This window comes from Molossus molossus, unplaced genomic scaffold, assembly GCF_014108415.1.
Source record: "Molossus molossus isolate mMolMol1 unplaced genomic scaffold, mMolMol1.p scaffold_m16_p_10, whole genome shotgun sequence".
In the NCBI taxonomy this organism is placed as follows: Eukaryota; Metazoa; Chordata; class Mammalia; order Chiroptera; family Molossidae; genus Molossus; species Molossus molossus.
This window is the reverse complement of record NW_023425345.1, coordinates 8,843,902-8,866,397: the sequence shown is the minus strand read 5'-3', so window position 1 is coordinate 8,866,397 and position 22,496 is coordinate 8,843,902. Positions and strand designations below refer to the sequence as shown.

At 53.8% G+C, this 22,496-nt stretch overlaps 1 protein-coding gene across 1 annotated transcript in view; it reads right to left on the bottom strand.

The window, feature by feature from the left end:
* The window catches only part of LARGE1 (LARGE xylosyl- and glucuronyltransferase 1), a 478,500-nt gene that overhangs the window by 105,395 nt on the left and 350,609 nt on the right, over positions 1 to 22,496 (bottom strand). Inside the window, exon 7 of the mRNA XM_036252192.1 lies at positions 3,167 to 3,271. Within this exon, the coding sequence (XP_036108085.1) occupies positions 3,167 to 3,271 (105 nt within the window). The remainder of the gene's footprint in view (positions 1 to 3,166; positions 3,272 to 22,496) is intronic.

Genomic DNA, 22,496 nt, shown 5'->3' with positions numbered 1-22,496 from the left:
ACGATTTGGTGAGAAATTTTGTGTGCCGGACACCAGACCAGGCGTCCCTCATGTGTCCTCACGCGCCAGGTGCTTTGACTGTCCTGTTTGACAAGGGAGAGAACCAAGGTTCCCGGAGGGGCAACCGGACAAGCTCACATCAAGAGGAAATGGCTGAACTGGGCTTCTAACCCGGCTCTGCCTCAGTTTCCCAACACCGCGCTGAAGGCCCCCACGGGGCTGGGCTGGAGAGCCCCCTTTCGGAGGCTTGAGATGAGCTGGGACGAGGGCTCAGTGTCCATGAGAACAGATGTCTGGATGGCGTGTCCACCGATGGAGGCACAATCCTTAGCAGTACAAGAACGAGTCCCCACCCCGAACGCCAAGGCACGTCCACGTCACTGGCGTATTCAGCAGACACATCCATCCCACCGCCTCCCAGCTGCTCCGCCGTCAGCAGAGCAGAAGGCTCCTCCCTGCCCTGACGTCCCGGTGGGAGCTGGAGGAGGCTCCGGTACGTGCGCGTCTCCTGACCTCCCGTTCTCAGACGAGCTGGGAGGGGTGGACGGGACGTGTCGTGTTTGTCACAATAAATTCCCCTGCAAACTCCCACTGACGAGCGACGGTTTTTGTCTTGGGCAGGTCATCAGGACCCCGATGCGGCAGCCCCGGCGCTCCGCAGGACTTCTCCACGTGACATTTTCTACTATTCGACATTGTGGGGGACAGAAACTAAACACACACCGGGGCTTACCCGAGATTTGCCTTCTCTCACCCGCACACGGGCGCCTCCGGCTTTACCCGAGCCCAGAGTGAACAGGCTGCAATCGGGCACCGAAGATCAACACGGCAGCAAGGAAAGCACAGGGCACCCTCCCACCAGCCCACCTCCTGAGGGGTCCAGCCTCCAATGCGTCGGGCACAGAGCCCCTACAAGGCTCGCCGGAGGGCGAAACAGCAGACTCCTAAACCTTCTGCTCCAGACACATCCCGGAGTCTTCCTACAGCGCAGATTCCGGGCCAAACCCTGCCAGACCCTTCAAGGGCAGAGTCTAAGATTCTGCATTTTCAAACAGTATTCTTTTCTTTTTATCCTCACCCGAGGACATTTTTTGCATTTATCTTCAGATAGAGCAGGAGGGAGAGAGGGGGGAAGAGAGAGAGAAAAACATTGATATGAGAGAGACACATCGAGTGGTTGCCACCCACACGACCCCAACCAGGGGCAGGGACAAAATTCAACCGAGGTACATGCCCTTAGTGGGAACTGATCCCAGGACTCTCTGGTCCGCAGGCAGATGCTCTAACCGCTGAGCCAAACTGGCCAGGGCTCAGACAGTGTTCTTGATCCTGAAACCACTCAAGTTCAAGCTGGCAAGTTTAAGTTAGTAGTGAACATGGCAGGCTCCTTCCTTATCAGTCAACCCTCTAGGCTTTAGGTTTCAGTGTATAAAATACAGATAAGAATAGCACCGGGCTCCGGGGTTGTGTGAGGATCGGATGAGATCAGCATCTACAAAGCCCCTGGCACAGTGCCTGGCCAGTACCCAGCTGGTGTGCAGAGGTACTGTCCTGCCCATTAACACAACACTGAAGTCCTTCTGAACTGGCCAGAGGGCCACTGCTCCGGACCCACTACTGCCACCACCCCCAGGGACTCCCCAGAATTCCCCACCTGCTATTCAAGGGTTAATGCCTGCACAGCTGGGAGCAGGAGGTTAAATTATTCACTTGTGACCTTCGGGCTATAACTCAGGGCTGGTAGGTGTCACAGGAAAGAATGACAGCCAGGTACACCTGCTTAGTCTGGCAGATGTCAGCAAAGGAATGTCCCTGCGTCAGGAGATGGCCCTCAATACAGGGCTCCCCAACTGCCACCTCTGCTGCTCAGGACACCGACTCCGGACCTTTCTCTCCATGTCGTCGTCCAGCTTTGACCCACTCTGACCCCATCTCTGGACTCGTATGTCTAGAAACTTGATTCGTCCTTTTCCTTGGGCCTCTGGGACACCCGTGTTTGTACCTGGCCTCTGGAACCTGCCCCTCGTTCTGAGAGTTGGCTCTCGGGTCCTCCTCACTGCAGCCTCCAGGACAGGCTGTACCTGTCACCTTCAGGAGGGGCCGCCCTGAAGACACTGGCCCGACCTAGAAGAGCTGGTCTCAGATGCCAGGTCCCAGCGCTTCTTGGCCACACCCACCTGTCTGCTCCCTGAGTCCAAGTTCAAGTCCTGGCACAGACGCCGGGTCTGCATCCTCCGAGAACAGGGAGCCGAAGCAGCGGGGAAGAGGATGGAGGGGAGGTGGCAGAGGGGTCCAGAGGTGTTTCAAAGACAGACAGTAGGGGGACCTCAGCCTAAGGAGAGGGGGCTGCTCTGGCTTCCTCGATCATACGCTTCCTGAGGGCACAGGCTGTGTCTGGCCCACCTCGCACTGGGCTTAGCACACAGCAAGCATTCAACAGACCGCAGTGAACGGAGAATGAACGAGTGATGACCGTACTAGTAACACGTTCGCGGTTGGTAGAATAATGGACTTGATTTCAGACTGTTCGATGGCTGTGGCATTCCTAGTCCCCAGTTACCAAGCATTTCTGCCTTTTCTCCTCTGGCCATGTGACCAGGTTACACCTGCCCACACCCCTTGAATGTAGGCACGGCCACATGACCTGCTTGAGCCACTGACATATTAGCAGAAAGCATGTTGCTCTGACCAGACTGTCAGTCCAGAGGTTGCCTGCTACTTTCCCCGTGTGAGTTAGTCCACATCCAGGTGAGCCCTGGACACCGACGGTGGGCCCAGGTCCTGGCGGACCCAAGACGGACATGGCGTGTGAGCGAGGGAAATACATTTCTGTTGTGTGAAGAAACTGAAATGTTGTCGCTGCAGAGCGATCTCTAGTCTCTATTAACAGAGCCCAGGCACCCACAGACCACACTCATAAAGATCTTGGATCTGATCCGAAGGTCAGTCAGGACAGGGGCTCTCTGGTGAGACCCCCCCCCCCAACTGCCAAGGCCCCAGAGCTACTTTGCCGGTAGTGTCAGAGCTGAGAAGGAGCTGGGAGGTTCCCGGGCAACCAGGGGGCCTTCACCTGAGCTGTGGCTTACCTGTTCTCTGACAGGAAGGAGCTTGAGTACCCATGTGGCCCTTGGTAAGCCCCGCCCCTCCCCACCCCCTCAAGGCTTACCTGTATTGTAGCCCCTTCCGAGGGCAGGCCAAGGGCGATGATTCTTCCACAGGTTCCCAAGGTACCAGTCACTCTGGTTCTCGACCAAGCCCAGGACCTGCTGACCTGTGAGGGACAGAGAATGCAAAGGTCTTCAAAGAAGCCAGGCCACTGGGTCAGTGATCAGTGAGCAGGAGACAGAGTAACGCGAATGTAACAGTAGCTTTCACTACTGGGAGTTTCTATTGCCTGCCAGGCTCTGACCATGGTGCTTAACTTATATCAACCTATTTAATTCGCACTTGTGGGCAGCCTGTCTGTTTTTATTTATTTTATTATTATTATTATTATTATTGATTCTTTAATATGCCAAAGTGCACTGTGCATTTCTGAGGTGTGGTATTTTACAAACATGGATTAACAAACAAACAAACATGTAGCAGGTATGGTATAGTAGCCCTTGGAAAAAAACACAGATTAGCAGGTACAAGATGTTTCAAATATGTGATTTTATACAATCCCTCCAGCCGCTGTTGGACAGCACCCTTAGGTACAGGTGAGGACAGTAAGGCAAGAGGAGTTGGATGAATGGTCCCAGGCTGCAGCCAGCTGGTGGCCGACCTAGCCCCAGGAGTCACCCGGAGCGCAGGACGGAGGTGGTGCTGTGGTCTTTCGGCCGCTCTCTGCTCCCTGAGGGGGCAGTTCCTTGGGCTCCGGCAGAGGGGGAGCAGAGTGGACTGGAACTGTGTGGGGAGCCTTGAGATTTGGAGGGCGCCTAGAGTTTTTGCTGAGTCATGTCCTCACAGGACAGTGGCCACCCTGCTCAGGGAGCTCCTTCCCGGAGCCCTCCTGTCTGTTTTTATTATGCCCATTCTAAGGAGAAAAAGTGGAGGCTGCCCAGAGTGGTTAGTTTAAGTTGCCCAAGGCCACCCAGTTAATCTGCAAAAAAGCCAGAATCCCAAACCACTCCTTCCTCCCTCCCTCCATCCCTTCCCTCCCTCCAGTAACATGTATTTATTGACATACTAGTCTTCAAGTGCTCCAGTTCCAAAATTCTCCATTATATACTAACTTACCAGCTTTCTGGGCATAATGAGATCACTGTCTCACATCAGAGGGAGAAGTGACCCTTGTTTAATGAGACAAGAACCCACAGAGAAGAGCCACCTCTCGGCCACCTTCTCACAGTGACTGAGATTCACTCTCACAGTCAGTGAGCATCACGTCAATAGGACATCAACGCAGGAGTGTTTCTAGAGGAACAATTGCTTCTCTGTCCCCAGAGCAAATCCCTGCCGTTTTAGCAGGATCCTTCGAGCGTCGGATCCCACTGCCCTCCGTTAGACAGCCCACCACGCCAAGGCATTCTCTTGGAAATGGGATCAATACCATGTTACAGACTAGGAAACTGAGGCTCACGGAGGATCTGCACAACCAGTGATGGAGCCGGCATTTAGTTCTCTGACACCCAGGCTCTTTCCACCCTCTCGGTGCGTTAATGTTTATCTTTACGGCAAAGGTTGATGAGAGAAACTGTAAATCCACGTCTTATATAAAGAGAAACGAGGCTTAGAAAGTCTAAATTCCGTGTTAAGGGTCACACGACTAATAATCACTGTCTTCTAACTGATGCCTTCTGGAGTTAGCGCCCTCCTCCTGTTGGCCGGTCTGAGAAATAGACCTTCTGCCCCAGTACGAGCCCAGCAGCCCGATAAGGACACAGCGGTTCTCCCGGAACACCGCGCTGCGTGACAGAGAACCTCCTCGCTGTGTTGACAGCTCCCTGAAATGATGCTGTGTGGGTTTGCTGTAATTTATTTGATCAATCTATTGAGCTCCTAGCTAAATCAACACCCCAGCACAAATACATAAATTAGAGGCATGGGAAAAATACTACCACCCACTTTGTCATTCTGCGTGATCACCTCCCAAACTTGTAGGATCCCACGGAAAAGCATGGCACCGGTCCAGGGAGTGCAAGGGCCCTTCACTTCCACACGCAACAAGCTTGGGACGCTCGTGAAAAAAATTAGGTCTGCAAGGCATGGTGTCCTCAGCTGGGGAGGCTGCGTGCCCAGGCTTGAAGCTGGGATGTGAGGCCCTTGGGGGAGCTGGTTCAGAATGACTAGTGACCCCAGGTCGGTGCTACATTTTGGGGAGGCATGACGAAGGCTGCCATGTGCTCAGAATGGACAAACATCACCACTGACAATGCCTAGAAAACAGTAAAATGTTCGGTGGGTACTGACTCTTACATCGCACGCAGGATTCCCCAGCCCTGTACACCGCCCACCTGCTGGATTCAGACGTCTGACGTCCCAGCCATCTCCTCCCTTCCTGCGGATGTGAACCTTACTCTCCTCGACTTCGGGTCAGATACACACAAAATACGAGGGAATCAAAGACAAACAAAACACAGTCCTTGCTCTACGAGCAGCCAGAAGAGGAGACGGAGACAGTTACGAAGCAGCGAGGGACCTACAGAGACAGAAACCCGACAGGTCAGAGGAGGGAAGAGGAGGGCAGGCAATGACTGACTGTGGGGGGACTTCCAAACTCCCAGGTTTACCCCCAAACTTGTCTGATAGCGGCGCTGTCCCCTCACCCCCGCCTAGGCAGAGTCCCTGTGGTCCCCAGTTACAGCGCATGTGGGACAGGTCACCTTTTACAGCTCCATCAATCTCAGCACACTGGCCACGTGGCATCCACGCCCTGGTCTGTAGAGGTTGACGTCTAAGTCCTGAGCCCGGACGACGCAAACACGCCCTGGGCCTTACATCCCACCCGAGGCCGAATCCGGGGATGCCCCTTGGGGCGATGACCAGGATGCCTGCCAGCTGCCTCCCTCGGCACCTCGGCGTCCCGCTCTGTCTCATCCTCTCAGGAGTTATTACCACGCGGCACCGTGACAAACAGAAAAGGCTTTGTCATTGTTTTCCGTGCCGGCCCTGTGGCTGTGATGAAGTGCACTGCTCCCCGTATTCCTCACTCTAGGCACAAGCTAACTTATGAAAATGAAGCTGTCTCCTTTGCTTATTCATACATCACCACTAACAGGCAGACAAGAGCGAACAAGCTTGCTATTCTGCTGGGGCCCCGGTGTCGTGTCACCAGCCAGCAGACGGATGGCTCCAGGCTGGGGACACCCTCCTCCTCCTTCCTCAGCTGTGGCTCAAGGCAGGGTGCCTGCTGATCGGAGATGAGGCCTCAGGAAGGGGGATTGGTGACGCTTCCACGGGGCACGTGAGGCGGGAAAGGGCAGGCTGGGCATTCCCACCAGGCATGAGGGAGGCTGCTGGTCCGTCAGAAGAAGGGTTTGTAATCCAGACAAAAGAGGGTTCTGGCCTCTGCCACATGGGTTGACCAGGGCAGCACTTCCCTGAGCCTCAAGGTCCTTAGAGAGGGCAGAAGTTACCTCCTGCTCCCCCAGAACACTGAAGTCATTTCTTGGCTCCCTTTCGCTAGTCGCTGTCCCAGTGCTGAAGTCTGCCCAGGCAGGTCCTGACACTGGCCATGAAACCGAGTCCTTAGCACTTTGATTACATTTAGTTTTAAATTCTAGCTCTAGAAGTCATCTCCCTCTCCCCCCCCCCCCACCAGAGATCTAGCTTCCCACTCCCCCCCCCCCCCCACACACACACACAGAAAATCAGCCACGCCAGAGGCAGAAGACAGTAGCCTGGATCTGACTAATAGCCAACAGGCCAGGACCTCTGGCAGGTTAAAGATGGCATCTTGATCTAAGTTATGCATCAGCCCCTGAGCCCCAAAGCGGACCGACCCCCTGGCTACCATCCCAAAGGACCAGACAGAGGGATGAAGGGAAAGACCTCAGAACTGTCCTCAAGACCTGAAGAAATGACTCTTCACGCATTTCTCATCCCCAGGTGATCAGCTCCCAGCATGACCCCGAACCCCTAACTCACAGTGTCTTGTGACCTTGCCCTATATAATCTACAACGCACACGCCATCGGCGTTCAGGCTTTGGGCCTTCGCGTCGGTTCTCCTGGACGGCACATTCCTCAACAAAAGGGGCGCTCGTCCTCTACCACGGTTCCGTGTCTGCGGTTCTGAGTCCCAGTGCTTGGCTCGGCCAGTGCGAGGGGCGGACTCTTTCTGTTCTGTGACAGTGGCCAGGACTGAATCTGCAACACTTGGCCATGCTGCCCCCACGCCCGCCTGCTGGCCCTGCCTCACCCCACCGGCCCTTTGGAGGTCTTTAGCTTCTGTGAGGCCAGTCTCTCGCTTGTTTTCCTTTCCCTGGACATTCCTTCACTGCGTCCCTGTAAAGCTGGCTCTCCCCAACTCTGTCCTTGGCCCTCTCTTCTTGCTCTACATTTTACCCTTCGATCCCCAGATGATGGGAGCTGCCCCGATGGCTCAAACACCACTAACAGGTAGATAATCCCCCACCTCCATCCCCAGCTCAGGCTATTTTCCAGAGCTTCTTACCCTTAAATCCAACTATCTACTCACCATCATCACTTGGCTGTGTACAGTGACCGTCAACTCAGATGGACCAAAACCAAATCCATAATCTTCTCTCCTAAATAACGACCTGACCCCTTCCTATTATGTTGGTTGGTAGCATCCAGATCTAACTTGTCACTGAAGCTAAAGACCTTTGAGTCAACCTGGACACCTTGCTCTCCTGGATCCCTACACCCTCACCATAATCAAATCTTACAGGTTCTACCTACTCCTGCTCATGACCTCTGCCCTCGCTCCACCTTGCCCTCCCCATACCTCTGCCTCAGGTCATTTTAGGAGTTGTGTACTTGGCCACCTTTCCCTTAGGGGAACTCCTTGCCACTCCATTCAGCTTACCCAGCCAGGGAAGTATTTTTCAAGTGAAAGTTAATGGTTTTATTTCCTTGATAAAAAGGCTTAATGCTCTTGGGGCCCAGTACAGTGTGAATGGATGGATAGATGAATGGATGGATGGATGGATGGATGGATGGATGGATGGATGAATAAATGGATGGATGGATGGATGGATGGATGGATGGATGGATGGATGGATGGATAGATGGATGGATAGATGGATAAATGAATGGGTGGGTGGGTGGATGGATGGATGGATGGATGGATGACTAGCTGGCTGGCTGGATAGATGGATGAAAAATAAATATCATCTAAAAATCACCATCCCAGCCCCCTGGAACTGGCTGACTCTACTGGAACGGGTGGGAGTGGATACAGACTAGGGAACCTCTCCAGGTAACTAGCAGGAGCAGGAGCTCTAGCTCTGCCTACAGGTGCTTCCTGTGCTGACTCCTTCCCCCGTCCCACGAAAGGTCCTGTGCACAGAGGGAGACAGCCAGTCACTACTGCATATCGGATCAGCTGTGCTTAGACCAGCAGGTGAACATTAAAAATGTTATAACCGGGGGCTGTCCTGACTATCAGCGAGGAAAGCAACAATGCCCTCCCAACCTCATCTTTATTCTAATAACCCATTTTAACACAGAAAAGCCTTTAATAGTAACATTCAATGCATGTCTGAGTGCAGGATGACTATCATAAGGGAAACATAGTATCACATTACCATTTACTAAACACCCTGAACACACTGTTCCTCCGGTGCCCCCGGCTAGGGGGTGCAGGATGATAAAACATCTCCTGAGAAGATGCAACACAAAAGGGTATTGAAACGGCCCTGAAGGGGTGGACACAGACTGTTTCTGACCTGACATCACAGCTCCAGCTAATGCACTCTGAGATCACAGCAGCTCAGAGCCGTGGAGGTCTCAGAGATCACTCTGGAATTGCCTACGGTTACCGGCGAGGCCCAGAGAAGAGCAGGTGTTCAGGGGACACACTGTCAGTGAAGGGCTGGACTCCACCCCTGATGCTCGGGTTTGTTCGACACGTAAGCTTCTCCAAGGTGGCCCCTCTTCTTTCTTTGAACTTGAATAGAATTCTCACCAGGCTCAAATGCTAGTACGTCTACACTGGAAGGCAGTCTTGGGTCAACTTCCAGTCCCTCAGTTCCTCCTCTGCAAAACGGGAAAGGTATCTATTTTATACCTAGGGCTTGTAATGAGCTTAGGTACCCCAAGTTTGCCTTGCATGCCCTCGAGATGCGATCCGTGTGCTCTAGCTAAAAAGGTCCTTCTGTCCAGTGTTTGTTTCCCGGGCTTCAGTTACGTGATGAGGTGAGTGCATTCACTGTCCAGCGGGTCCTGATTTCATCTGGAGATAAGGAGCCGCCCTGGCTGACCTCCCTGGCTGAGGGATAATCCCTTCTAAGAGGAATCAGAACCTGCGCCGCTCTAGAAGGTAGAATTAGGTTGAATGAATGAAGATTAAGAGAAGACAGATTTTTGCTCATGATAAGCCAGGCTGTAGAGTTCACCAACACGGGAATGAGCTGCCTGTTGGGGAGACGCTTCGAAGTGCTGGGATTGTTCTGGAAGAGGCTGCCTGTGTCAGCAGGTGTTCACACCTCATGCAGCAGGTGTTCACCAAGGCCCTACTTGCACCAGGCTCTGGGCCGACGGCTAGAGACACAGCAGTGACGAAAACAGACCCAGGCCCTATGTTCTGGATTTTATGATCTCTGCAGAGTTTCTCAACCGGTCTGGCTACTGTCTTCCAGGCAGCACCCCAAGTCTAACTGAAGCCGATTCTTCCAGGGTCAGGCCTGGGAATTTCTTTCTGCAAAGGAATCCCCATTCATTCTGATGCACAGCAGGGGGGGACCTTGGGATTGGGGGTCACCCAGCAGGCAGGCTATGGGAGGGGCATTCTGCATAGAGCACAAGGCGAGGTCTATTAGCCTGAAAGTTCCCTTGCAAAGGACCCCGAGATCGCTTTACTTAGGCCAACGACACATTTCCCCACACCCTCCTCTCGTGGGACTGTCCCCACACATGTCCCCCCACGCGGCTGTGGGAGCGGAGCCGGCCTTGCTCGGGACAGCCCTCTCTCCGCGACCTCGTGGCCTGGCCCTGGGTGTGTGCCCTCCAGGCACTCTCAGAGCGCCTCACAGGAACCCCACGACATGGGCACCCCGCTCATCTGTCTTTCGGAAGGAAAACTGAGGTCAAGGGAGGGAAAGTCCCTTTGAAGGGCGGACGGCTGGGAACCACAGGGCTGGGGCTTCTGTTCGGCTCTCTGTTCCATAAGCCCATGTTTTCGCCCCTACATTCAAGGTTAGGAAAAATCTGCAAAAGCATTTCTCTTCCCACGGGAAGTGGTAGCGGTACCGCTGTGGGCAAGGCTCCAACGGACGTGAGAGGCTGGGCAGAAAGGCCGGTCAAGCAGGTCTGACCAGCCCACCTGTTCCTGTCTGGCTGCCGCCTGGGCTGCAGGCAGGGGTCCTGTCCTCTGGTCCTCGGAGCCTAATTTCCTCCAGCACTAATCCCCAGGCCTGGGGCTGAGAGCACATCCTACCCAGGGGGATCCACAGAACAGAAAAGGAAGCCTTCAGACTCAGAAAAGACTGCAATCCAAGTCCAGATAACGACTCCATCTGCCGAGATGCACGAACAGGTCCCTGGCCACCTGTCACACCTCCCCAACTCGGTCCCGAGTGGGCCCACATTAACTTATTCACGGTATAAAAACTCCTGCTCAATCTCAAATAATGATTTCTCTCTTCTTCCTTCTGTGATCTTTGCCTTTGAAAATAGGAAAAGCTAAAAAGGAACGGGGAGCTGGCCACCGGGCTGTCTTCCAAGGCTGCCTTGATCACACGACTCCTGGGACACCGGCTGCCACCACCTCCGACGCCGCCTCCGTGCGGGGGCAGAGCTGGCCTGCACCCAGCCACAACTTCCATCACAGGACTCCTCGGGTCTGTCTCTTTTTATGAACACAATTTTCGGGCATCTTTCAGACACTTCACTCAGACGCCCTTTGAACCACGAATAATAGCACTAGGAGCGATCGCTGAATTTTCCTACTGGGGTGGCAGAGGAAGCGGCGGTGTGCCCGATTCTGGGGTCGACGTCTAAGTTCTGCCTTCCCCACTTATTACCCATGCCATCTGGGCCAAAACGACTTGAGTTTTGAGCTCCAGTTTTTATTTTTTTTAAATAGATGATGCCTGCCCTGGCCAGTTTGGCTCAGCAGTAAAGCACTGGTCCACGGGCCAAGGAGTTGTTGGTTCAATTCCGGTCAAGGGCACGTACTTCGATTGGGGGGCGGGAGGCAACCCATCGATGTGTCTCTCTCACATCGATATTCCTCTCCCCCGCCCACTCTATCTGACGATAAATGGGAAAAAAGTATCCTCGAGTGAGGATTACAAATAAATAACAAAGATGATGATAAAATACACGCTATCATCACAGGGCTGTTCTAAGAGTGAACGAAAAGCTGTGAACTATAAAATACTGGTCCGACTTACGTATCCCCGGTGTTAGCAGACTTGTCTGGGTCCTGTCTAGCCGCCACTTAGTTCCCACCCCCCGCAGCATTTCCTAGATCACAGCATCGCTGCCCACTGATGCTCTCCTCACCCACAGGCCGGACGCTGAACACATTTTATTCTCCGGAGCAGCTTCGAGGGTGGAAGTTACAGGGGCGGCCCCAGCGTGGCGGAGGGTCAGGAAGCTCAATCACCCAATCTCCTTCTACCCCTCAGGCCGGTCGCTGGGCAGACTTCAGAGACGGAGTAGTGCTCATTCAGTGAGAAAGGACGGGGCAGAGTTAGAAACCAACAGGATAAAGAATGACTGGCCTGGGACTATTCAGAACAGGGTTAATGAAACCTCCATACTTCCAGACTGTCATAGTCCACTCAACAGCTATTCACTGACTAGAGGTTAGAGTCAGCTCCAGGCTGGGCTGTGGGGTGCATGAAGATGAGCCCTGAGAAGGTCCCCGCGCTCAGCGGAGCTTCTGTCCCTGGAGGAATCAGTCAGCGAGGGTTGGTTCGCACGTACCACGGGCCGGTGGCTGGAACATCAGAAACACATGTTCTCCCAGCGCTGGGGGCTGGGGTCTGAGATCGTGTTCTGGCTGGGTTGCTTCTCCTGTGGCCTCTCTCCTGGGCTTGCAGATGGCCCTTCTCCCTGTGTCTTCACATGGTCCTCCCTCTGTGAGTATCCGAGTCTCATCTCCTCTTCCGATAAGGACACCAGTCCCGTCAGATTCGGGCCCATCCGAATGAGCTCGTTTTATCGTGGTTAATCTCTCTAAAGACCCCATCACCAAACAGTCACATTCTGAGGTGGTGGGGGAGTCTGGACTTCAACATGAACTTTGGGGGAGGTAATTCAGCCCACGACATAGGGCGAGGTCAGTGAGCAGCCACCTAACGGATGTGGAACTGTGACTGCAAGTCCTGGGAGGAGGGGTCAAGTGACCGCAGGGTCCAGAGGGCGGCCAGCCCAGGGGGCTGTCTGCAGAAACGGGACCTAAGGCACACGGGCCAAGCCTCCCAGCGGAAGCTCAGCGAAGCTGAGGCCCGAGTGCCACAGAGAGACGTTTAATGTTTGTCCCCAGCCCCTGGCACAGAGTCCCTGGAATTTCCCGAATGGTAAGAATACTTTTCGTTCTAACGAGGCAACTCTTGGCAGGATAGTAGAGAGCTCGGGGTGGGGGTTGGCTGCCAAAAAGCCAAGCCTTGATGGGCAGCGTGGAACTTTAGCCCCTTCCCACCGCCAGAGGAGGGGGGTAGAGTCCGTCATCGATGCGATTATTTCATCTCGCCCCCTAATGACACCTCCGTAGAAACCACTAAGGAACAGGGTCTGGACCTCTGAGGTGAACACAGGAGGTTCTGGGAGGACGGTGAGCCCATGGGGGTACGAAAGCACCATGTACCCCCGGCCCCCACACCCAGGCCTCTTTCCCGTCTGGTTCCTGAGGTGTATCCTTTATAAAGAACAGATAACCACGAGCAGTAAGTTAAAGTACTTTCCTCTGCCCTGGCCGGTTTGGCTCAGCGGTTGGAGCACTGGCCTGCGGTCCAGGGAGACCCGGGTTCGGTTCCCGCTGAGGGCACGTACCTCGGTTGCAGTTTGTCCCCAGCCCTGGTTGGGTCGTGTGCGTGGCAGCCACTTGATGTGTCACGTTTCTCTCTCTCTCTCTCTCTCTCCCCCCCCCCCCCACTCTATCTGAACAAAATATCGAAAAATGTCCTCGGGTGAGGATAAAAAAAATAAAACAAAAGTACTTTCCTCAGTTCTATGAGTTGATCTAGCAAATCACAGAGGACGGATGTTGGGGAAACCGTTAACATCGCAGCCAAGTTGAACAGAAGTGTGGGTAACCTGGGGGCCCCGTCCCTGGGACCGGTGTGGGATTAAGCCTCTGGTGGCTGCACCTGCTCCAGGTAGCGGTGTCGGAATGGAAATGAATTACAAGACCCATTTGGTGCCAGAGAACTGGAGAATTGTGTGCTCAGGAGGAAAAATGCACACCATACAATCAAGGGACAAAGGCCAGTGGGCTGAGGCACGCACACTGAGCAGGGCATGGCTGGGAGACGAAGCTGAAGCTGGGGCTTGGGGCCTGTGGGGCGGGGCCGAGTGAGGAGGGTTCTCCCAGTAGGATGAGCATGGGGGGGGGGGGGATGCAGCGGCAGGGTCTGGGGCAGGCAGGACCCTCCTGCCCCCACACAGCAGCACCGTTCGCAGAGACAGTGCAGGACCCTCTGCAGTGTGACATGGTCCTGCTGTAAGGACAATATGACCAGATTCTGTTAACTCGCTTGCTCTTGCGGGCGGAAAGGATCGGTGGGTGGTTGGAGGGTTAGATATCAAGGGTTTGGTTTTTCTTTATTTTCAAAATACCATATTAGAGACGCACAGGCCCAGAGCCACGCAGGGAAGGAAGGGCTGGGGACACGCGTCCTTCGACACAGCTCTGAAGGACTGCATTCAGGCTGCGTGCGTGGGGACACACTATGAGGTGGAGGTGAGCGTGCCTCCCTCCCGTGCACCCTGGGGGGAGACGGCCGCGTGGGCAGGCGGACGGCTTGGACCCCTGAACTCGGTGTCTACGTGTTCTTGTCCTGCTCACCGGCTGGCTTTGCTGGACAGACGACAATTAAGCCTGTGTTTGGAGCCAATCAGGCTCCAGCAAAGAGGTAGCAAAGGCGACCTGAAGAAATTATTGTACATGCCTGGGGGGTGCAGAAGGGGTGCTGAGGAGCAGTTGGACTGGACCGCTAGACAGAGGCAGGTGTAAGTCCATCAGCACGGGGGGTGGGGGGGTGGGAGGAAGGGAGGCCAGGCCCTGTGTGGAGACAACCACACATGCACTCAGCCAGCTAAAGGGACGACATCCTGACACCTGCTACAGCCGCGATGCACCTCGGACACACTGCCCAATGAAAGAAGCCAAATGCAAAGGTCACACGTTATATGATTCCAATCACGTGATTTGTCCAGAATAAACAAATCTACAGAAACAGCAGATGAGAGGTTAACAGGGAGTCGGGGAAGGGGGCAATGTGGAGTGAGTATGTGATGGATACAGGGTCTCTTTCTGGGGCGATGAAACGTCTTGAAATTCAACGAGGTGATGGTGGTGTAAAGGGAATACGCTGTCGCTGGAATACACACTTTAAAATGGTTAATTGTATGAAACAATGTGACAAGAAGTGGCGATGATACGGCGGCGTGGAAGTAACAATGGTGTAAGCCAAGGATATTTTTCAGGCTGCCCCATTGCCTCGTCACCACAAGTGCTGGAGTGCCCAGGACTCACTCACTCGCGCCACGGGGCCCCCACGACCTTCTCCAGGCAGCTGCTCTCAATGCCCCTGTACAGGGCTCACCCCACATTCCTATCTCCTGGCGTCCTCCACTCTTGAGCACCAGGATCACAAATTCAATCACCCGCCTGATGCCTCTACTTTGTTGTTGTTGTTTTTCCTTTATTGATTTTAGAGAGAGAGGAAGTAGAAGGAGAGAGAGAGAGAGAGAAACACTGATGAGAGAGAACATCAGTTGGCTGCCTCCTGTATGCCCCCCACTGGACCTGGAATCGAACCAGCGACCTCTTGGTTCATGGGCTGATGCCCAACCACTGAGCCACACCAGCCAGACAATGATGCCTCTACTTTGGACATGGAATAGGCTTCTCAAGCTGTGGTTACCCCAGTGGTACCCACAGCAGGAAATAGCAGCTCATTCCCCCATCATTTCTGTAGCTTAGACCAGAAGCTATGGAGTCACTGCCCCCACCCCCAAGCTGTACTGAAGTACAATAAAATTCAACAAATTCACCCATTTTAAGTACAGTTTGAGAAATTTTGGTAACTGTGTGCAATCGTTAACCACTGTCACCATCAACATATACAACTGTTCCAACATCCTCAGGTTCCTTTGTGGCCTTCTGTGGCCAGTCCACTTCCCCGTTCTTTCTGTCGCTACAGTTTAGATTTTTCTAGAATTGCACACGTATCGAATCACACCCAGAGAGCATACCGTTTTCCCACCTTCGACTTCTGAGATTCATCCAGTTAGCTACGTGGACCGACAGTGCACTGCTTTCTGTTCCCAGTGGTATTCCAAAGGGTGGATAAACTGCGTTTGGGGTGGGATCGAGAGTTCTGTTTGTCCCCAGTGAAGCCTGAGATCCAAGCTGCAGATTCGGAAATCACTACAGCTCGAATGGTGTTTCAGAACATGAGCTCATCTGAGGAGAGGCTAGGGGAAAGACCGAGGTGCAGCCCTGGGGCCCCCGCTGCTTAGCTGGGGAGCAAAGGAGAGAGCCAAGTCAGAAAAGAAGTCTTCCTCTAGGAGGGTGTGCGCAGCCTCACTGCGCGACAGCGGAAGGCCACCAGGTGGCACTGTGTAAGGCACAGCCAAGGGCAACCTAAAGGTAGGTCTTCCTGGGTCTGAAGTCTGCGGTCAGGCGGCCTGGACCCCAAGCCGGCTCACCAGCACTTCATCGCAGCCTCCGCACCAACCGCTCGCAAACCCCTCTACGAAGGCGAGACTTGGAGCTGGCGCCCTGAGCGCCCTCGGCGAAAACCCAAAGCTGCCTTTTCGTCTCCCCAGCTCTGGATGGAAACCCACGCGCCCCGGGGCACCTCCTTCCAGGAGCGACCCCAACGCCAGTCTCTCCCCGGACACAGCAGGCCAGGCAAGCCAGCCCCTTCTGAAGGACGGTGGAGCCCCGAACCCCAGTCCTCTTTGCCAGTGACCTGAGGACAGCTGCTCAGGCACAGAGACCGTGCCCCACGCTCAGGAAAGCCCCTGTGCCCGGGGAAGTCCGCTGGGAGGACAGGCTGCGAAGGCCCGAGGGGCACTCTGGACCAAGCTTCTCATCTGAATGAGAAAATGGAAGCACAGTGAGGGACGGGGACCTACCAGGGCCGCAGGGCCCAGGGGCCCTTGCCTGTCACGCTGTGCCGTCGCCGTCACAGCACAGGGCGTGAGCTGAACACCTGCTGCTTTCAGGACCCTGGGCTGAGACAGGAGGAAACCTGTCGTCGGCGACACGAGCTCAGACTCAGCATTTTACAGTCTATTTGGCAAACGTCGGTACAGATGTCCCAAGCTAAATGACAGAGGTTATCCTATCATGAAGTGTCTAAAGGACAGTCCCCAGGGTTTGGCTGGGAAAGCTCTGAGGGAAAGGGGCACCTTGGACTGGGCCCAGGGGGAAAAGCTAACATTAACTTAGTCCCTATCAGACACTGTGCTAGAGGCTACTTACTTCTGCATCAACCCTGCAGGGTTAGTATGTAGACTCATTCCCACTGACGGTAGGAAACCCAGGCCCAGAGTGGATGTGACTAGTCCAGTTTGGCACAGCGAACTCGGAAGTGACGGAGCTGGGATCCGAGTGTGACCTCAAAGACCAGGTGTTGTTTTTCTGGGAATGAAGTTATTAGGAGAAGAAGAGAGGTAATTCAAAGAAGTTTAATATACCTAAGAGTGTTAGAGATGGCACACAAAAGTGATCGGGTTCTGGGAGCTTACGCAAGGATGATTTATGAATTTTGGACAAGTTACCTGTCCTTTGGGGCATTTCATTGCACACTAACAGTCCATCACTAGGTGACCAAGTGCAGGAACAGAGTGAGATCATACTGTTCACGAAGATACAAGTACTGGGCCTTGTGCTGGACTCTGGGTGACAAACCCATCGATAGGACGAGGTCCTCCCTTCAGCAAGACTGTGGTTCCAACAAGGAGAAAGCGCATGACCAAGTGGATAGATAGAAATGTGTGTGATGATGGAGGCATTTCAGGAACAGCAGAATTCATGACATCAGAACACCATACAGATACAAGGTCTTAAAGCAATGACACCTGGAAATGGGCTCAGAAGCCATCTAGAGCCAACTTTCCACGTAGACTGTTGGCAGTGAGTTACAATGAGGGGAGGTGATATTCTCAGGCCACACAGCTGAGTGGAGACCTGAACCCTTGGTTCCTAACAAAACTGAGCTTCTCACCACTCAGTACGGACCTGGAAGTCAAGGCTGCTGAAACTGTAGCTGGAATGGGGCATAAGGATGGACCCTGGCTTCCTGCAGGCCCTGACAGCAGACTTTTCTCACCTACACCCCCGAGTGCTGAACAGCAAACACGCCACATGCACCACCGGGGAGCAGCTGATGGGGTCCTGCCAGCGAAGCCACTCCCTCCAACCCAGCTGGTGGCTGACCGAGGCATGGTCCTCTCTTGGCAAGCCAAGCAACACACCTAATAGCTAATGGCAGGGATTAAATCACCAACAATAACAATGAACATGACCTTGTCATTGAATAGATTGTATATCCTTTCTGATGCAGACGGCATGGAGGCCTCCTAGTTCAAGGTAGAAAATAATTTGGCCTGGCAAAGTCACAGAGATGGTTGGGCAGAGATGTTGGGTTGGTTGGGTAGAGAGCAAGTGGGGGGGGGGGGGGCTGTGTGAGTAAGTGACCACTAAGTAGTTATTTTTAATGGGAGCCAGAGAGATTGCATTCCAATCTAAATGTGCCCATCCATCCATCCATCCATCCATCCATCCATCCATCCACCTGTCCATCCGTCCGCCTATCCAACCATCCATCCATCTGTTTGTCCATCCATCCATCCATCCATCCATCCATCCATCCATCCATCCATCCATCCATCCATCTATCCATCTGTCCACTCATTCATTCATCCAACAGTGATTTATTGAGTTCCAACTGCATGCCAGGCTCTGAGTCACAAACAACATCAAAGCCAAGAACCGAGTCTCTGCCTCATTGGCGCGCTCGCTCTAGGGGGAGCTAGATGACAAAGAGAAAAATCGCCAAGTGGTGCCAAGAGATCCCATGGAAAGTGAAGCACTTGGGGAGACAGAGCGCTGGGGGGGGTGGCTATGACAGGAAATGAAGGGGGGCTGGCAAAGCAGAGCTGAGGTGACATGCGAGGAGCAAGGAAACGGTCCCTTGGTCAGAGGAATGCCAGGGAAGAAGGAAAAACGGTAGATGAACAGGAGGCTGTGGTGCTGAGGCCTCCAGGACAGGGGCTGGGGCAGCTCCCACGCACCTGTTCCAGGTGAGCCGGCTGCACAAAACAGCTGCTGTCACAGGCTGGATCTGGAGAAGGTCACTGATTAGGAGCGAGTGTCAGGGGAAAGTCACCCCGGGATGACATTCGTTCCTCTTTATGCTCAAGGCTGCCCGCGAGTGAGCAGGGCAGGAGGGCATCCGGCCGGGAAGGAGACGTCAGAATCGCGCTCCAGAGCCGGCCACGGCGGGAAGGTGCCCATCTTGGGTAGCTGAGCAGAACTGCAGAGAAGCAACACCCTCTGCTGTTCCGGGCTCGCCCAAGGCCCAGGGGAGGAGTCGCAGTGACAGGACTCAGAGCGGGACACGCAGATGCTGTGCTTCGGCCACCACTGGGCCGGGTTCAAGTCCACGTCTGGCCTCCAGCTTCCCCCGGACACTGGACGGAAAGGCTTTGTAAAACCCTCCACTGCACTGATTTATTGTAGGCCGGGTGCTGAAGACACTGTCCACTGTAGTGCTGGGTCAACATGCCTCTCAGGTAAGTCCAGGTGAGAAATTCCTTTCCAAACTAAACAACAGGATTAATTCAAGCCCACTGAAAAGAAAGGATATATATTCTTTTGAAGCAAGAACCCCACATCTGACTGAGCAGACCTTTTACCCTGGCTGCCAGGAAGCTCAGAGCTCACCTTTAAAAAAAAACTGTAGGGTACAAAGATTCTTGTATATAAACTACTGTGTCTCCTCTTGTGAGTTGCCTAAAACCTTTCGCAGGATACAGTAAGCTATGATCAAACAATACACGAAACAGTGTTTGTGCAAACACGGGCCTGTTTCTTTAAGCTTCTTGCGGAGCTTCCGACGGTGATTTGTTGTACATGACTCTTTGAGAATCATTTCCCATTTTCCAGTGGAGGACCAGGGACGCGCTGACTTCACGGTCACCATACACGCGTTGGAAGTCTCTCACAGCTAAGGTTTTGAGACGTCATCCTCCCACTGACCTCCACACGTGGACAGCCGCTTAAGCTCGACCTAGTCTCCCACGGAGAAGCCAAAGTGGCCCCGCCACTGGGGTGGGGGTTAGTGAAGCTACAAGGGAGGTGCGGAGACTCGATTCCAGTCAGAGAGAGGAGCTCCGGTGGGTCCCTGAGGGCCAGGCCCCACGGGTGGCTCAGCGGTTAAACTGGAGTCCATCTGGCCAGCAGTCAGCGGCCAGTCCGTCCTCCTGTCTCCGTCTGTCTTTCCTGGAGCCTAGGTCTTTGGCTCCGGCTAGATGCACCCAGCAGGAACTTTATTCTGCCTTCTACCTTCTATCTTCCTTCCTATAGCTTCCACTACCTGTCTGGGCTCTGTCAAAGTTTTCTCAGGAGCCTGAGAAATGGGAAAACCCCTCGTTTCACCTGCTTCTCACTGCATTCTGAACCTGCATCGGAGGCTCCCTCCAGTGAACGCCACCCGATCCACGCCCTGATGGACCATGGAGATGACGCAGGGCGACTGCAAAGGTCAGAGCGCCTACCTGGTCAGGTAACCACCAGGCACGGCCAGGCAGAGAGAAGCCCAGGCCCGCCAACGTCACGCCCATCCTTGTCGCCCCGAAAAGCGCCGTGGCCCAGACCTAACACATCAGGCCTCCGAGCTATGCACCTGCCATCTCTCACGCTAACGGGAGCTATGCCGGCCATGAAGCATCTCCGGCGGTCACAACACGCTACCATCCAGGAGCCACGTCCCGTAAATCCTATGATTAGGTTTACTTACCGTGTCCGGTAGATTGAACATGGGTGTACCCCTCAAATTCATATGTTAAAACCGAATCACCAATGGGCTGGTACTTGCCGGGGCGGCCTTTGGGAGGAGAGCAGTCCATGAGGGTGGGGCCCTCTGAATGGGATTACTGTCCTTCAAAAAGAAGGTCCGGAGAGCTCCCTGCCCTTCTGCCCTGAGAGGTCACGCCGGGAAGACAGGAAGCAGGCCCTCAGCAGACAGCACATCTGCGGGCACCTTGGCCTTCCCAGCCTCCAGAACCGTGAGATAAGTGTGTTGTTTATAAGCCGGCCAGTCTACAGCATTTTGTTCCCATAGCCCAGATGGACTAAGACACCGTACCCGCCCTAGACAGAGTGGGTACATACTGCCAGAGTGATCCTCGATAGGAACTCTGCATAAATGCCCTGGCCGGTTTGGCTCAGGGTTCGAGTGTCGGCCTGCAGACCAAAGAGTCGAGGGTTCGATTCCGGTCAAGGGCATGTGCCTCAGGTGCATTTCGGTTTGTCCCCAGCCCTGTTTTATACTGACAGATGCACGGACACACGGCACAAAGCTCAGGAGGAACCTCTAGTAGGTCTACAGGCCGTTTCCACCCACCTGGCCGGGCAGTTAGCAACAGTGAGTAGCAGTTGTGCCCGGAACTGTTTATGCCGTGTCTTGTTGTTGCAACTCAACATGCTAAGTAAATATTATGCCAATGGATTAATTATGAGTGTGAAAAGAGAGTTTAAGTTGACTTCTTTTTTATCCTCACCCAAGGACATTTTTTGCATTTATCTTCATATAGAGCAGGAGGGAGAAAGGGAAGGAGAGAGAGAGAGAGAAACATCAATGCGAGAGAGACACATCGACTGGCTGCCACCCGCATGACCCCAACAGGGGTCGGGGACAAACTGCAACCGAGGTACGTGCCCTTAGCGGGAACCGAACCCAGGACTCTCCGGTCTGCAGGCCAATGCTCTAACTGCTGAGCCAAACCGGCCAGGGCTAAGTTGACTTCTCGAGGAAGCTTGGTAACAGGGACATGCAGAGAAGGTGCTCTGGTTTAAGACAACTCAGATAGGTGGTAAAAGTCTAGCTGAAGTCTGCACTTTAAGTAACTGAAACTGGAAATCATGCTGGGGTGTAGGCGCCGGATGAAAATGAGACGTGGCTCTAATCACGCAGAGAAAAGGCTGCGGCTCCGGCATCCCTCCCAGCACAGCGACTGTCCCGCCCACAGCAGTGATTGGCTTACACACCTTCTCCCTGTCTGACGCCCGCGCTGCGACAGTCTGCATGGTGACACTCGGTCTTAGAAATGAGCAACAAGGGAGCTGAGTTCTAGGCCCGGCCCAGTCGTCCTGAAACCTGGACCTGCACCTTTGTGAACCATCTCCACAGGCTGGTCCCAAAGGTCCCACTGAGTTCGGCAGCCTCAGATTCTTGAGTGTCAATCATTCCGTGGCTGTTTAAGACCTGGACACCGATCAGTCTGTACCCCCATCTCCCGTATGATCTAAGGACTTGGACCTACCTCATTTGCTGAATCAGTACTCCCCACTTTGGGTCGTTTTAATCTTTCTCAGGGAAAGGAAGATTTGGGACCTACTGTTGTCTTACTAGTTTTCAGACATAAAGTTTTCGGTTTGCCTCCATTCTAAATCTACGCTGAATCCAAGCGTGGACTCTCCTACACATCTCATAAAGCCCTTCGTTGTGCTTTTTGGTTTTGCGCTGATGTCTTCCATTTCAATTAACTTTCTACTGAAGCGTCACTGAATGAAAGGCATCACAGACATGGAGGAACCTGCTACCAAGGCAACATTGTAGCCCCTGAGAGACTCTAATTTCATCCGGGTGCCCAAGTTTTGACAGACGGTGACCAGTAACTTAGGTACAAGGCTCCTCAAGACGAATCATGTTAAAGAGTCTCTAGGAGACAGCTGCAGCTCTGAGCCATAGGGACGCAACTTGCCTTCCAGCCACCTTTCGTTTGTTTATTGCATTTTAGAGAGAGGGAAGGGAGAGGGAGAGAGAGAGAAACATCGATGAGAAAGAACATCAATGGGCCGTCTCCTGCATGCCCCCCACTGGGGATCGGGCCCACAACCTGGGCATGTGCCTCACTGGGAATCAAACTGGTGACCTCTTGGTGCATGGGTCGATGCTCAACCATAGCCACACCAGCCGGG